The 14,411-nt window shown below is 35.8% G+C and overlaps 2 protein-coding genes across 2 annotated transcripts; one reads left to right on the top strand and one right to left on the bottom strand.

Annotated features, from left to right (window-relative positions):
* Positions 1 to 3,065: 3,065 nt before the first annotated feature.
* On the bottom strand, positions 3,066 to 6,034 carry LOC111480539 (G-type lectin S-receptor-like serine/threonine-protein kinase SD1-1). The gene is made up of 6 exons (XM_023125641.1): positions 5,110 to 6,034; positions 4,769 to 5,022; positions 4,483 to 4,693; positions 4,171 to 4,408; positions 3,568 to 3,718; positions 3,066 to 3,490 (listed from the first exon to the last, which is right to left on the bottom strand). Exons 1-6 carry the CDS (start codon positions 5,882 to 5,884, stop codon positions 3,185 to 3,187), a joined length of 1,935 nt encoding a protein of 644 aa, XP_022981409.1. The 5' UTR covers positions 5,885 to 6,034; the 3' UTR covers positions 3,066 to 3,184.
* Positions 6,035 to 10,348: 4,314 nt separating this feature from the next.
* LOC111480652 (histone H3.v1-like) lies at positions 10,349 to 11,997 on the top strand. The gene is made up of 2 exons (XM_023125806.1): positions 10,349 to 11,100; positions 11,462 to 11,997. The coding sequence occupies exons 1-2, from the start codon at positions 10,537 to 10,539 to the stop codon at positions 11,741 to 11,743; spliced, it is 846 nt and encodes a 281-aa protein (XP_022981574.1). The 5' UTR covers positions 10,349 to 10,536; the 3' UTR covers positions 11,744 to 11,997.
* The last annotated feature ends 2,414 nt before the right edge of the window (positions 11,998 to 14,411 follow it).

Here is a 14,411-nt window from a genome sequence, read left to right on the forward strand (position 1 = left end):
TAGTCCATTCAGACAAACAAAACAGAGTGACGTATGAGAAAGTAATAGAAATGAAAGAAATAAACAATAAATTTTACTTGACTTCGACTTACTATTGATGCCAATGTATGGACATTCAAATCAATTTCATTATTAATGATAGGGGCCTAGTTGTACTAACGAGCAAATTACGGTTTTAGTTCATTATAGTCAAACTCGAACCCGTGGTTATGAACTTCCAAAAACTGAATTCATGTCTTAAACTTAGAGATATCTATTTAACCTACTTTGAACAAGGTAGAAAATTTTCATTTACACGAAAAACGAGGGACAAAGCGAGAGATTAAAAAATATTATTCTTTTATTATAATATTAATTATCCATTTAATTTTTTTTTTTTAATTGTTATGATAGATGAGATGAGAAACACGACTTACGATTTTAGGTAGATTTGAACTTCCAAATGTAACAACCCTAAATTTTACCTAAGGTCATTACTATCTTTGAAATGCAGAATATACATTAAATGAGCTCCGTTCATAAATGCGACTTACACTCGCCTTTTATTACCTCGTGAAAGAGAAAATGATTACAAAAGAAAAAGAAACGAACATTATTGAAATAAAGGAAATGAAACCAAAATCGAAATAAATGTTTTAATTCTACCCTATGGTTTATTATGCAAATACAACTCAACCTATACTAACTTATTCTAGTGATGTAAACCGAATTCAACCTAGACTATGAAATGGAAAAACAATTACCTTATGCATGTGCCACGGTCCTGAGGTGTACGATGTCGTCGTCGTTGTCACATGGGTGTATTGCCCTTATCTGCAAAAGTGAAGTAGCACGAGGCTTGAGTATTTCTAGAATACTCAGTAAGTGACCCCCTATCGGAGTTATGCAACAATCACATGCAATGAAATGATGAGACCTATCGTTTCGTTTCGTTTTCCCTACGGTACTGTCCTAACAGGTAATCGTGGATGTGTACCATATACTCTACACACAGACCATACGTGCGAGTATAGGCTCACCAACTAGTTCGCACACCGTTGGGCCACTTTCCTTATCCAATGGGCATACTCTAGGAGACTCTTATGCCAGGACCCGTTAAAACTAGAATCGTCACGGCAACGCTATGCAAAGCATAACGATTGTTGTTCTGTCATTGGATGTACGCGTTCGTACCCTCGTGATGGGATAGAGATATCCCCTCAGATGCATGAACACACATAATGCATGAGGTCCCCCTACTTCTACATTTATCATTAATGATCATAACCCCCTGTCACGTTCCATGCTTCATGTCATTCTCATTTTCAATTCACATTTCCTACATATTCCTATCGGGGTTATGATTCCAGACAGTTTACTGTGTTTTATGTCATACAATTCATGCGGTTTACACTCACATATTCCATACAATCATTCAAGGACCACATATCGTCACATGCATGACATATCACATCAAACTAAGCAGCATACATAGCATACATTCACGTTCACATGAGTTCGTACTTAAGCACATTAAACTAACATACAATTTAATGACACGTGCAAATCCACGGGCACGTGCCAACATACAGCAAATAACGCGTAACCTATGACGGGTAAGCCACTTACCTGGTTAGCTTCCCCAAAGTAGTATTATAATCATAAGACCTTCGTTTGAAAGGTATCATAAATGTACAAAGGAGAGACAAATTTGAAACAACCTACAACACACTCGAGGAGAGTAATAGTTAATTCATTGTTGGTAGAGGGCTCATCTTTGCCTAAAAGAGAATTAGCTTCACTCGAGTTTCCTTCTAGGTAGAATCCTGGTTGCTTCGGTTGCACCAACACACACTCACTGCTTAGCATTTGAACAACATTTGACATGGTTGGTCGATCCTCAGGATATTGTTGTAAGCACGAAAGACTAACATGGATGCATCGTAATAGTTCAGACAAAGAATACGAGTCTTTGATGGATGTGTCGATCAATTCAGATGGTTTTCCATCCTTCCATAAATTTAGAGAGCTTTTGAGAGATTCAAACCAAACAAGAACAATTTCTCAAGCACTTCTCCCTGCATTCACTTAAACTCATGCTTTCATTAACCCAGGACAACTTAGTGTCAGGCAATTTCATCCCCGGAAACTTAACAAACCCAACTTCATCCCAGCAATTAAGAGGCTTATTTCTAACACACCCGTCTGTATAATCCATCAGATTCCATTTCTCTGGCTCCCTTGGTCGAAACCCTTCAAGACAATGACAGTCTACCATGTTCTCAATGCTGCAGCTCCCAAAAGCACCACAGAAGTTGTATGTGTTAAGATATCAACAGCCGAAGAGATATTGAAAGAAGAATATAAGAACAGGGTCATAACAAAAGATAGCTGAGGAAGATTACCCATTCTGCTACCGTTCCAGTTAAAGGGCACCACACGGTGTCCGACGAGAGCCTGCAAGACTTGAGTTTCAATCAACCCAATGAAGAGAAATATGAACTTTATTGGCCATTCGCTTGCGTTGCTCTTAACCATTGTCCTCCTAGAGGTAAGGCCCATGAGAAAAATTGACCCAATGTTTGACTTGTTTATAAAAATCAATTTCAACTTTATTGATGGGACTTGGGATGACTCGGCTCTGCCTTATTGGTTGACCATTTCAAGTTTATGACATGATTTAAAGTTATGGGGATCTCATGCATTTTTGTATGTCATGTGCATTGAGATACTTTCTCGTTATGATGAGTACGGATGCATACATTATGATATTAATTTATGTTATGATATTATGCGAGCTCCTTTTCCTTTGTGGCTTCGGCAGCATGAGCGTGTGCTAGTTGAAGGACAAGTTCAGGGGTACATATATGCTTGCCTAGTGGGTTCATGTGCGCATACGTAGGCGTGTGAAGAGAAGTACTACACATCTAATTTTAGCCCGAGTTCATTTTCATGGTCCATCCAAAAGAACAAAACAACCGTAAAAAAAAAGAAAGAAGTGATAAATGACGTTCAAATCAATTTCATTATTAATGATAGGGGCCTCGTATGTCAAGAAGTAAGGTAGGCTAAGCATGCACCTCGAATGAAACACACGAGTAAATCATTTAGTGTTATTTTGACATAGTTACATCATTTTACATGAATGTGCACAGAGATGAACAATTAGAAGAATCAAGTTACAATATGTGAAACGTATAGACTACTATCTAGCTTCCATTAGGGAAATCGTTAACTCATTGGTAGTTGAACATTCATTCTTGCCCGAAATAGAATCTGCTTTAAGAGAATCTCTTTCCATGTAGAATCCCGGCTGTTTTGGTTGTGCTAAGACGCTCTCACTACTTAGCATTAGAACCACATTCGACATAGTTGGTCTATCCTCGGGTTGTTGTTGTAAGCACAAAAGGCTAACATGGATGCATCGAACCACTTCAGATAAAGAATAAGAGTCTCCAATGGTCGCATCAATCAATTCTAACGGTTTTCCTTCATTCCATAACTTCCATGCCTAAAAATGAAAGTGTAAGTCACTATTTAGCTCAAGATGGCAAGTTGTGCAATGATCGAGTGGAGTCTGTAACTTACATGTCCAATAAGGTTGAGAGCATGATTGGGACGATAAAAACCTCGGTTCTTCTCTCCACATATGATCTCCAACAACAAAATACCAAAACTAAAGACGTCAGACTTGACGGAGAATTGTCCATCAATGGCGTATTCTGGTGCCATATACCCACTACAAGATAATATTAAAAAAAATATATTAGTCGAGTAAATGTGAGATCCCACATTGGTTGGAGAGGAGAACGAAACATTCCTTGTAAGTGTGCGGAAACCTCCTCCTAGTAGACGCGTTTTAAAACTGTGAGGTTTACGGCGATACATAACAAGCCAAAGCAGACAATATCTACTAGCCGTGGGTTTGGGTAGTTACAAATGGTATCAAAGCTAGACACCGGGTGGTGTGCCAGCAAGTACGTTGGCCCCCAAGGGGGGTGGATTGTTAGATCCCACATTCGTTGGAGAGGGAAACTAAGCATTCCTCATGAGTGTGTGGAAACCTCTCCCTAGCAGACGCGTTTTAAAAGTGTGAAGCTGACGGCTATACGTAACAAGCCAAAGCAGTGGCGGTTACAATGAAACTAATAGATTTACACAAAGTTGAAGTTCAATAGAACAGAAACTTACTACGTTCCAACAACTCTCCTCGTATTTCCTTCTGTTTGATCCCCTCCAAACGTCTTAGCCATTCCAAAATCCGAGATTTTTGGATTCATATCAACATCAAGCAAGACATTACTTGCTTTTAAATCCCTATGTATAATCCTCAACCTCGAATCTTGATGAAGATAAAGAAGCCCTCTAGCTACTCCGCATATGATATTGAATCTTTCAGACCAATCTAAAAGCTTTCTTCGAACTGGGTCTAACCAATATGACGAGCCAAAGTTAGTCAAAAACAAAAACTAACGATTATCAAGAATAAAGATCGATACGAACCAAATATGAAGAAGTCCAAACTCTTATTAGGCATGTACTCGTAAATCAACATCTTTTCCTCCCCTTGGATGCAACAACCCAAAAGCTTCACGAGATTTCGATGTTGAAGTTTAGCAATGAGTATCACTTCGTTTTTGAATTCATCCATCCCTTGTCTCGAATAGCTAGCAAGCCTCTTTACTGCAATTTCCTGTCCAGTTGTAAGTCTACCCTGAAAGTTTATAGACTAAATTTTTTCAACTATCATCGTTTTCAATATATTTTTTTTATTACCGACGAATTTTACCCGAAAAACCGCGCCGAAACCACCTTCTCCAAGTTTATTGGAGGCTGAGAAATTGTCTGTGGCAGTAGATATTGTCAGTAAGTCAAGTAATGGAAGCTCCAAGTCTTGTTCTTGCACTTCTAGATCCTTACTGTCATGGCTTCTTCTCCTCCTCCTCCTAATGTAAAACCCAACAAGAACCAAACCAGCAACCACGACAACGGCTGCGACGACGATAATGCCGACAACAACCAAGCTCTTCTTCTTCGTCGTCTCTACACATTCAAACACAATAAGAAACAGAACAGACAGAGAAACAGAAGAATAAATTCATATACATATCTATATATATATATGTATACCCAATTCAGAAGCCAGCATTCTAATATACAAATCCTGGCCTCCACCTCGAACCACTTTGATATCAACAAGATCCCCAACCCAAATGGCACAGCCACTCCCTGAGCCACTAGCCACTATGTTTGCAAACGCTACACAAGAACAGTTCCTTGAACACTTGTCCCTGCACTCACTCAAGCTTATACTCTCATTCACCCACGACATGTTCATGTCTGGAAGTTTGAGCCCAGGCAACTTTGCGAACCCGATTATATCAGTAGAGCAATTCAATGGCCGATTTCTGACACACCCATCTGTGTAATCCATCAAATTCCATTTCTCCTGCACTTTTGGATGAAACCCTTTTAAGCACTGGCACGCCGGCATTTGCTCGATGTCGCAGCTCCCAAATGCGCCGCAGAGACCGTACGTGTCGCAGTAATCCCCTGGTACCGACTGGAGTAAAGCCTCGCTTCTCATGAGCTCCTTCGAGCCCTTCCACATCGCCGGTTCTAGGTCGTCGGGGGTTTTTCCGGCGGATAATCGACGGTGGATTCCGTTTCTAGGGAGTAATGGGTCCGTTGGGTAATCGATTCGGCGAATCGGGATGAGGTTGTTGTGCCAGATTCCGAAAAATGGGTTCGTGAAATTTCTTGGGGTTTGCTCGGAAAACCCTTTTTCCGAGACGAAAGTGGCGGGGTTGGTGAGGTTTTGAGAGGGGGTTAAAAAATCAACCGCCAGAGACGGCGGAAAGAAGAGAAAAACAAACGGAAACAGAAATAGAGAGAGATTTACCATTTTTGCATTGGATTTTGTTTGTTATTTGATAAGTGGAGAGGGTGTTCTTCTGCGGAGTTGTATAAGAGCATTGAATTTCATATGAATGCAGTGAAGATTGGAGGCAGAGAAGAAATGAGAGGGCGGCCATTGACTTGGTGGGTTTGTGGACTCTGTTCCTCGTGGTTTTACTTCACTTCAAATTTTGGCTATGCTTTTTTTACTACGAAACTACAGAATATATTATTTTTATGGAAAGAATTTCCTAAAATAATAAAGTAAAAGGTCGGGATTTGAATTTTCTGACCTACCAAAAATTAATTAATCTATTTACGTTTAACCATAATTTAGACATCGAATTCAATCGTTGATGGTTTCAACATTTTTACGTATGTTCAGTAACAGGGTCATGTTACTTTATTGTTTACTTTTCAGGTGTGACTATATCGTGGGTAATTGATGTGATCATTAGGCCGACACAGAAAGATCGCACCATAGAGTAAAGAAGAGGGGAAGAAATTAGGCCAAAATCTAATTCTTTTAACCCTCGAACTCCGACAAGTGGTTGAGTGTTGTCTCTATGGTTGGTCTCTTAGGTCGAGGCCAAGGTTGGTCTCATATGTGGAGCACACGCCCTATATGCCTCTAATTCGTGTGATCCTATCTTAGCTTCATCTTACACATTTACCTCGAAAAAATCAATGAAAACCCTAAAAAAAGTCATAAATATTCCTCTTCCAAATTTTACTACGGTTGCCACCAAGAAGTTAATATAAGATAATTTCTTATGGTATTTTCAGATTTTTACGAAAAAAACCTAAAATTTGTTAGGTTTAAAATCGTTTTAAAATCGTGAAGCTAACGACAATACGTAGTGACCAAAGTGGACAATCATTTGTTAGCGATGAGTTTGGGCTGTTACACATGGTATTAGAGTTAGATATCGAGCTTTGTGTCAACAAGGATGTTGAGCCCCCTCACATTCCTTGTAGAGGTGTGGAAACCTCTCTCTATAGTAAACTCGTTTTAAAATCATGAAATTGACAGTGATAAGTAACACGCTAAAGCAAACAATATTGCTAGTGGTGGGTCCTCACATGAAAACTCTTTTGTGTTACTTACATTTCTACGAAGAATTATGTTAAATATAAATTTGACCAAATTAAATTGGAAAGCAACGTAGCGGGTCGTTAGGGTAGCCAAGACCATATTGACAAAATATATTTTTGTTCGCTATACAATTATATACCCATATTTTTATTTAATTTAATTTTTTATTATTTAAGTTGTAAATTTTAATTAAAATTTGAAAATAAATAAATAAATATTTTACGAATTATTATTTATTTTGATTAAAAAATATCGACAAGAGTTGGGTCTAAAAAAATGCCCCAATTTAACCCAATCAATCTAAAAATATCTTAAATTAGTTTTAAAAGCATATTATAAAATAAAAGTATATAAATAAATTAATATAATCCTTTGAAAAAGAAATTTATTAATTATAAATCATTAAATTGAACAATTCTAAGTCAAAGTCAAGGCTTTGAAAATGAGGCACTCATTTGAATTAACATGTGGCTCTTAATCACAAATAAAATATCATTTTCACTCGACTCTTATGATTTAGGAAGAAATCATCTTTGACTTTGATATTAAGAACAATAAAATAATCCAAATTTGATAGGACAGTTTACATTATAGATAGAGTCATTGTTAGTTAAGCATATATTTTTAGTAGAGATGTCTATTTAATCTACGGGTTGCGATCGAGACCCTACGAGTACTCATCTCAAATAGTATAACAAGAATTGAAAGATCGAAACCCTAAGAAAAGTACACGAATGAACTATGACTACATTTGAATAAGAGCAATCCTGAAGTTAGTATTAAAATTAATATTCAAATATATGTTTAAATTTGATTTATTTAAAGGGATTTTCGTTTGAGTTTGGAATTTAATTACGAAATCAAATGTTTGAACAAAATGATGATTAAAGTGTAATTAAAAAGTTAAGTGTGATTAATTATCTAAAATTTGAAAATTGGAGGAAATTGAGTGGAGCCCACAACTGAACAGAACGCGCGTAGTTGATTGGGCTGTAATCAGATTCGACGTCCCAAAAAAGCAGCTATAAAGTTGGGCCGCGGGGATTATTACCCAACTCAAAATTTTTAATTTTTTAAATAAAAATAAAAGGTTAGTTAGTAAAATATTTATTATATTTTTTTTAATATTTAATTAAAATTTTCAATATACGTTTTAAAAATAATAAATATATATATATATATATATATATATATATATATATATATATATATATATATATATAAAAGAAAAATTCATAATTTTTATTTATTTATTTGAAATCAATTCAACTTAAATAAGTTCATATTCTAACTTATCCGGATGTCGGATTAGGTTAATCATGTTTTTTTCAACTATCAAATTCTTTAAACACTCCTAATCTATTTTTCGTATCGATATTATTTTGAATGTAATTAAAGCTATTTAATTTTTATTTTTAAACTTTATTCTAGAGGATAAAAAGATCGTTAAAATTCGAATTTGAAATCATAAGAAAATAAGTAAATCGAAGTTAAGTATTTGTCGCATCACTCTTTTTTAATTTTAATAAAAGGGTAATTTTGAAACCATGTTTAAAATTCAAAAGTAAAATAATAATGTAAATTTGAGATATATTTAATATAATTCAAGCATTAATATGTGGGGCTTGAAACTCAATTTTTTTCTTTATATATAATTTTATTAAATTAATAAATTATGATATTTGTATTTTTATTTTTAAAAGTTTAAATATATATATTTTAAAAATATTTATAAATTTTATAACATTAAGATATATATATATTTTAAATGTTAAAGTTATAATTTCGTACCATATATCTTTAAATTAAAAAGTTTCGTCTATATATTAATAATAAAATATATTAAATTATTAATAAAATAAAGGGTATAATAATAATAATAATTATTATTATTCTTTTGAAGATACTACTAAATAAGATATTACTAAAATTATAAAAGTTAAGACAAATATTAAAAAAAAAAAAAAAAAAAAAAAAAAAAAAAAAAAAAAAAAAAAAAAAAAAAAAAAAAAAAAAAAAAAAAAAAAAAAAAAAAAAAAAAAAAAAAANAAAAAAGGAATTTGAAAAGGGGTTGGGTGGGGCCCAGATGAAATAGGAAAGTGTGTGGGTAATGAGGTGGGCCCCACAAGTCTGAATTTTAATTCGGAGTTTAAAATTCCCCGTTTAAGTCTCTTCTTTTATCCTCCACACATTCCACTCTCTCTCTCTCTTTCCGCCACGTATTTATTCCAAATATTCTCGTGGCACCGAATCCTCCTTTACCCCTTCTTCATATCTCCACCTCACCATCCCAGATTTTCTCCAATCTCTCTCCTCCACGTCACACCTCCCCCCCACGTGACTGATTCTGCCATCTCATCCTCCTCCCAAACATGGCCACCGTTGCTCCACGACAGTGCCTCCCAAGCCTCTTTTGCAGCTTTATTATTTTAATTTTAGTACTAAATTACAAATTTCTTTTCCATAATTCTATTTTTTTTCAATTTCATAAATTATTTTTAGGATTTTACAAATCTGTAATTTCCTATTTTTTATATTATATAATTGAACAAATTTAGGTTTGAGCGAATTAATTATTGAATAAATTTGATAAAATTTATAAATTTCAACCAAATTTTGATTTTAATATAATTTAAAAAATTATATTAAATTTTCAATTGCATACCTATTTTATAATTCATGAAAGACATGAAAATAGTTTTAAAATAATGAAATTAAATAAAATTGAAAGTAAAAGTCAAAAAAAAAAAAAGACAGAATGATTGCGGGACAACTGGAAGGGCAGTAATCTGGTGAAACGCAGTTGCCACGTAGGCGTACGGTGATGGAGTTAGAGAGAGAGAGGGTTCAGGTGGTTTCACGTGGCAAATGTTCATCATGACCATAGCGCGCCACGTAGGATGGAGTTCGAATCTTCAGGCTCTTCAGCGTTTGCTGACACGTCACCACAAAATCCCAGGAAGCGGAAAAGAAATATCTCGGAGAGCGAGTCACTGAAATCGACTCCACAAGATATCTAAAATTTATAAATATATAAATATAAATAATATTTTAAACTCTCCATGAGAAGTCGACACGTGGCAACACGCTTGCCGTACGAGTGGTAGACGCCGAGTCAGTAGAAAATGGAGAAATGATCCTGTGCCAACTGCTTAAAATCACCAACCCCACAGGATTACGCCACGTGTTAGTTCTGCAGCAGGTGGAAGGAATCTGAGCCTGATTAGTCCACGTTGATGGCTCCCGGGAAGCGGTTTAAAGATAATTTGTATTTGCGTTGGGGAGTGAAATATCTGAAATAGCCCTGAGAAATAATTATTTTTATTTTTATTTTATTTTTATTTATGTAAAATAGGGTGGTATTTAGAGCGAAGATGAAGGGCAGTTCCCCTAATGTAAGGAGCTTGTACTTTCCCCTTCCTCTCCATTTATTCTTGGCCATTTCATTTCATTCCGATTGAACTGATTGAAGAGATAAAAAGGGAGATCGAGAAGAAGAAATCAGAGGCTGAGAAATCGAAGAAGAAGAAGAAGATCGGGGAATCGGAGATTTTGAACAAGAAATGATGAAGTGCGAGCTGTGTGGGCAGCTAGCGAGGACTTTCTGTGAGTCCGATCGGGCGAACCTATGTTGGGACTGCGATGAGAAGGTTCACTGTGCTAATTTTCTCGTTGCTAAGCATTCTAGGAGTCTTCTATGTCGTGCGTGTCAGTCGCCGACTCCATGGACGGCATCTGGTCGGAAGCTTACGCCTACGGTTTCTGTGTGTGAGGGATGTGTTGAAGTCCATGGTGGTAAATGCGAGCAAGGTGGATATCAAGAGCGCCGTAGAGATAACGAGGAGGAAGTTAATGATGGGGATGATTTTGACGATGGTGAAGGTTTCGGGAGTTATGAGGGAGGTGATAGTGAGGATGATGATGAGGATGACGATGAGGAGGAGGCGGTGGAGGAAGAAGAAGAGGATGAAGACGGAGAAAACCAGGTGGTTCCGTGGTCTTGTGCGTCTTCTTCGACGCCACCACCACCACCGACAGTGACTTCTAGCAGCGAGGGCGAGATGTCAGCTTGCGCTGGTGGCGTATCGAAGCGGAGGAAAGAGTACGACGTCGATCTCGATTCCGAGGTATGTATTTATGGATTTTTCTTCTTTTGCTGCTTTCTTTTCTTTTATGTTCTTACTTTCCTTGTCTGTGCGGAAGGAAAACGTTGTGGATTTGGAATTCCTTTGTCCGTTCATTTTCTTGTCTAGAATCGGTTTTTTGAAAATATGATAGCGATTTCGGTTCTCTTAGTGAGTGAAGACTCAAGATTAGGGCCGAATCTCTCTATTTCATGAACGATACGAATTTCATCCTTCAGAACCTATGATTTTGCACATAATCATTTTTGATATCCCGATCTGAAACATCATCAACATTCTCTGAGTTTTTAATTTCCCAGTGATCCAAACAGAATTTTAATAATCGTTTGCCGTTTGAATGCAGGACGAATTCGAGTGTTCTTCTGCTCAACAAGGAACCAGGCCTTCTTACAATGACGAAGCGACTTCCTCTACTTCCCACAGGCCACTGAAGCAAGCAAGAGTTACAGGACCGACCCAATCAGCCAGCATCATCCCCGATGATGAAGCTCGTAAAGCAGATTTAAAATCCACGGCTGTCATTAGATCGATCCAGAGTCTCCAGAATCGTCTGCCCACCGGTATCAACGATGCTTCCAAACTGATTTTTGGGATATGCAAAATGAGCAGAGATCAGAATCGTTGATCCTTCACTAACAACATAACGGAGGTAGCTAGGTTTTTGAAATCCTTTTGGGTTTCATCTTTTTTCATTTTTCTTTTTCTCACTAATGGTCTGTCCTGATCGATTAATTCTAGGATTATATTTGTGTACTCAACTGTGTACAACCTGGAATATCCTTCTATTTTCCATTAGATCTGTTATCATTTGTGAAGCCTTGTCATGTTTAGCCAGATATTAATTCACTGAACCACATTCTATTAACAGATTTCTCTACACTTTTGAGTCTTTTGCTGATCCATATCTCAGTCAATGTTAGTTAGTTGTTCATAGTTAGTTTCTCGCGTTTTAGTTGAGTTTTGTAGGTCTCCCACGACCAGGAGATATGAAAATGAATGCTTTCAAAGCAAGAATCATTACTAAACCCATATCACCATATCTCTTTTAGAAGCCCTCGTCATCAACTCCCACAACCCAACATTTTTCTAGGTCCAGGAAGCCACTTTTAGGGATTATTTTGCTTGCATATTCAAGATCGAACTGAAAGCAATCATATCACCTGATATTATTTAATCTCCTCCAATCCTCCTTTTGCTGCCTGTCTATGATTAAAATAGTAAGATCATGGCCGACCTTGTGTTTGATGGAATCTCCATGGCCATATTCTTTAAGCGCAGCATCTCCATCTTCTGGGAAGTATCTTAGATGGGTCTGTTTGGGAAAAAACCCTCGACTTTTCCAACTTTTCCAATCCATAGTCTTCAAATCTGGCCAGGTGTCGATAAAGAATGGTTCTTGTTTCTTTTGGAATTGCCAATTCCTTTTAGGTCGAATTAATGTCCATTGGATTATTGAGTGGTTCAAATCTTCTCACTATTTAAGACTTCCCTGTTCAAAACCATGACTAGATTCAGGCCATGGCCATGGGTCGACTCCAATCCCTTGATGTTAACAGATATTTCAAACAATTTCCACGATACCCATTTGCTTTTTAGAAGACCATCTTTAGCCATAAGTTTTGATAGAGAGGGGAGAGAGAGAGAAAAAGAGAAGAGGGGTTCCACTTAGAAAAAGGATAGAGCTTTCCTTGCCACTCGTTTGGTTTTTTGACTGATGGCTTGAAATATCAGCTGCCAAGGGATATTTGTGTGGTTGAGTGTGTGCTGGCGTAGCAGCTGTTAAATGTATTTTTTTAGGCTGTGTCTTGCTTATATGAGGCAAGCAGGTGGATGGTTATATAGTCAATTGTTGTTAGGTATCCATAATTTTCTTCAATAAATCAAATTAATTGTGGGTTTTGGTTATTTCTTGAGTTTACACTCTTTTTTGAGGAAGAAATGAGTGCACAGCAGGAACTGGTTGTTGGAATTCAACATGATTGAGTTTGATGTTACTTTTTTCTGGTCAGCCAAACTGGATTTTCTTGTTGAAGATTATTATTTCAGATCTGTTGAGACTGAGCCTTGCTTTCTTTAGAAGTTATATTTCCTCTGGGTTCCCTTTGGTTTTTCTTTTGGGTAATTTTTTTTTTACATCCGTAGCAAACCACGTTTTAAAGCTTTCAAGGATCCTCTTGAAGGGAAGTTTAAAAAGGACACTTTCAAGAATCTTCTTGAAGGGAAGTTTAAAGAGGACAACATTGGCTAGTTGTGGACTTTACGATAAGAAATATGAAATTCAAGCTCATGTGACAAGTCATGTATCTGAAAAAATCACTAACGAAATCCTACATCCAGAAGCTCGCTTACTCCGAAATTAACGCCTAAAGAATCACCATATGCCCTTGACCCGAAGATAGATTGAGCGGGAACTAATAATGGGGATTGATGCAGTTATTGTGCTTACACTTAAATGGTTTTTATATTTTTTAAAATAGTAAATAGATGAATAAGGAAGGAAATAGTGAATCATTAATGGTAAATGTCTCAAATAAATCTGTCTAAAACTCTGTACAAAATGTTAAATTGTAATAGTACTAAATAAATAGCTTTAGCTCCAAGAATAGATGACTATGTTGGCTGTAATTGTAAGAGATGTGAATAGAAGACTGTGTTGGTTGTAATTGTAAGAGATGTGAATTTCCTTGTCTATGTTCGCGTTTATTTAAACAACTCGAAGTATGGATCTAACTTATTGATACGTTCTCGAAAAGCCCCTTGAATCCATTTGATTTTTTTTTTACCGACAAAAACTTGCTTGAAAATGAAATAAATATATATAAAATTAAAGTTAAATTATTAATGGTTTGTGTTATTTGTTTTTTCTAAAATAGATAATAAAGTATTTTTTTTTAAAAAAAAAGTAAGGTTACTAAATACAAAATTAAAGTTAGGACATAAAATTGAATTTATATTTTACTAAAAATATGTAATTTTTAAAAAAGGAAAAAAAAAAAAGAAAGGAGCTAAAATTTGAACCATAGAAAAGATTTGTGGCAGCCTTAATAATCAATTGTTGTCAGATACGATACGATTCAATTTCTAAACGTCTCTTTTAAGAAGTTGAAAATATCAAACCTTTATTTAAAATATTGTCTAATTTCTAAATAAAAATAAAGGCAATTAATTTTTTAACTAAAACCAAATACAGAAAAGGTTTATCTTTATTATTATTATTTTTTTAACTTAGTAAATCGATTTTTGAAAATTAAAATTTTTGTACTTTTTAAATTTGATAATATTTTTTGAATTTA

This window comes from Cucurbita maxima, unplaced genomic scaffold, assembly GCF_002738345.1.
Source record: "Cucurbita maxima cultivar Rimu unplaced genomic scaffold, Cmax_1.0 Cma_Scf00006, whole genome shotgun sequence".
Lineage (NCBI taxonomy): Eukaryota > Viridiplantae > Streptophyta > Magnoliopsida > Cucurbitales > Cucurbitaceae > Cucurbita > Cucurbita maxima.

Excerpts from the sequence above, each read along its gene's own strand:
- LOC111480539 (XM_023125641.1), bottom strand. The coding sequence starts at position 5,884 with ATGGTAAATCTCTCTCTATTTCTGTTTCCGTTTGTTTTTCTCTTCTTT. Across the intron at positions 5,023-5,109 it reads AATGCTGGCTTCTGAATTGG|AGACGACGAAGAAGAAGAGC; the intron begins GTATACATATAT and ends TTGAATGTGTAG. Across the intron at positions 4,409-4,482 it reads TTTGGACTTCTTCATATTTG|ACCCAGTTCGAAGAAAGCTT; the intron begins GTTCGTATCGAT and ends CATATTGGTTAG.
- LOC111480652 (XM_023125806.1), top strand. The coding sequence starts at position 10,537 with ATGATGAAGTGCGAGCTGTGTGGGCAGCTAGCGAGGACTTTCTGTGAG. Across the intron at positions 11,101-11,461 it reads ACGTCGATCTCGATTCCGAG|GACGAATTCGAGTGTTCTTC; the intron begins GTATGTATTTAT and ends GTTTGAATGCAG.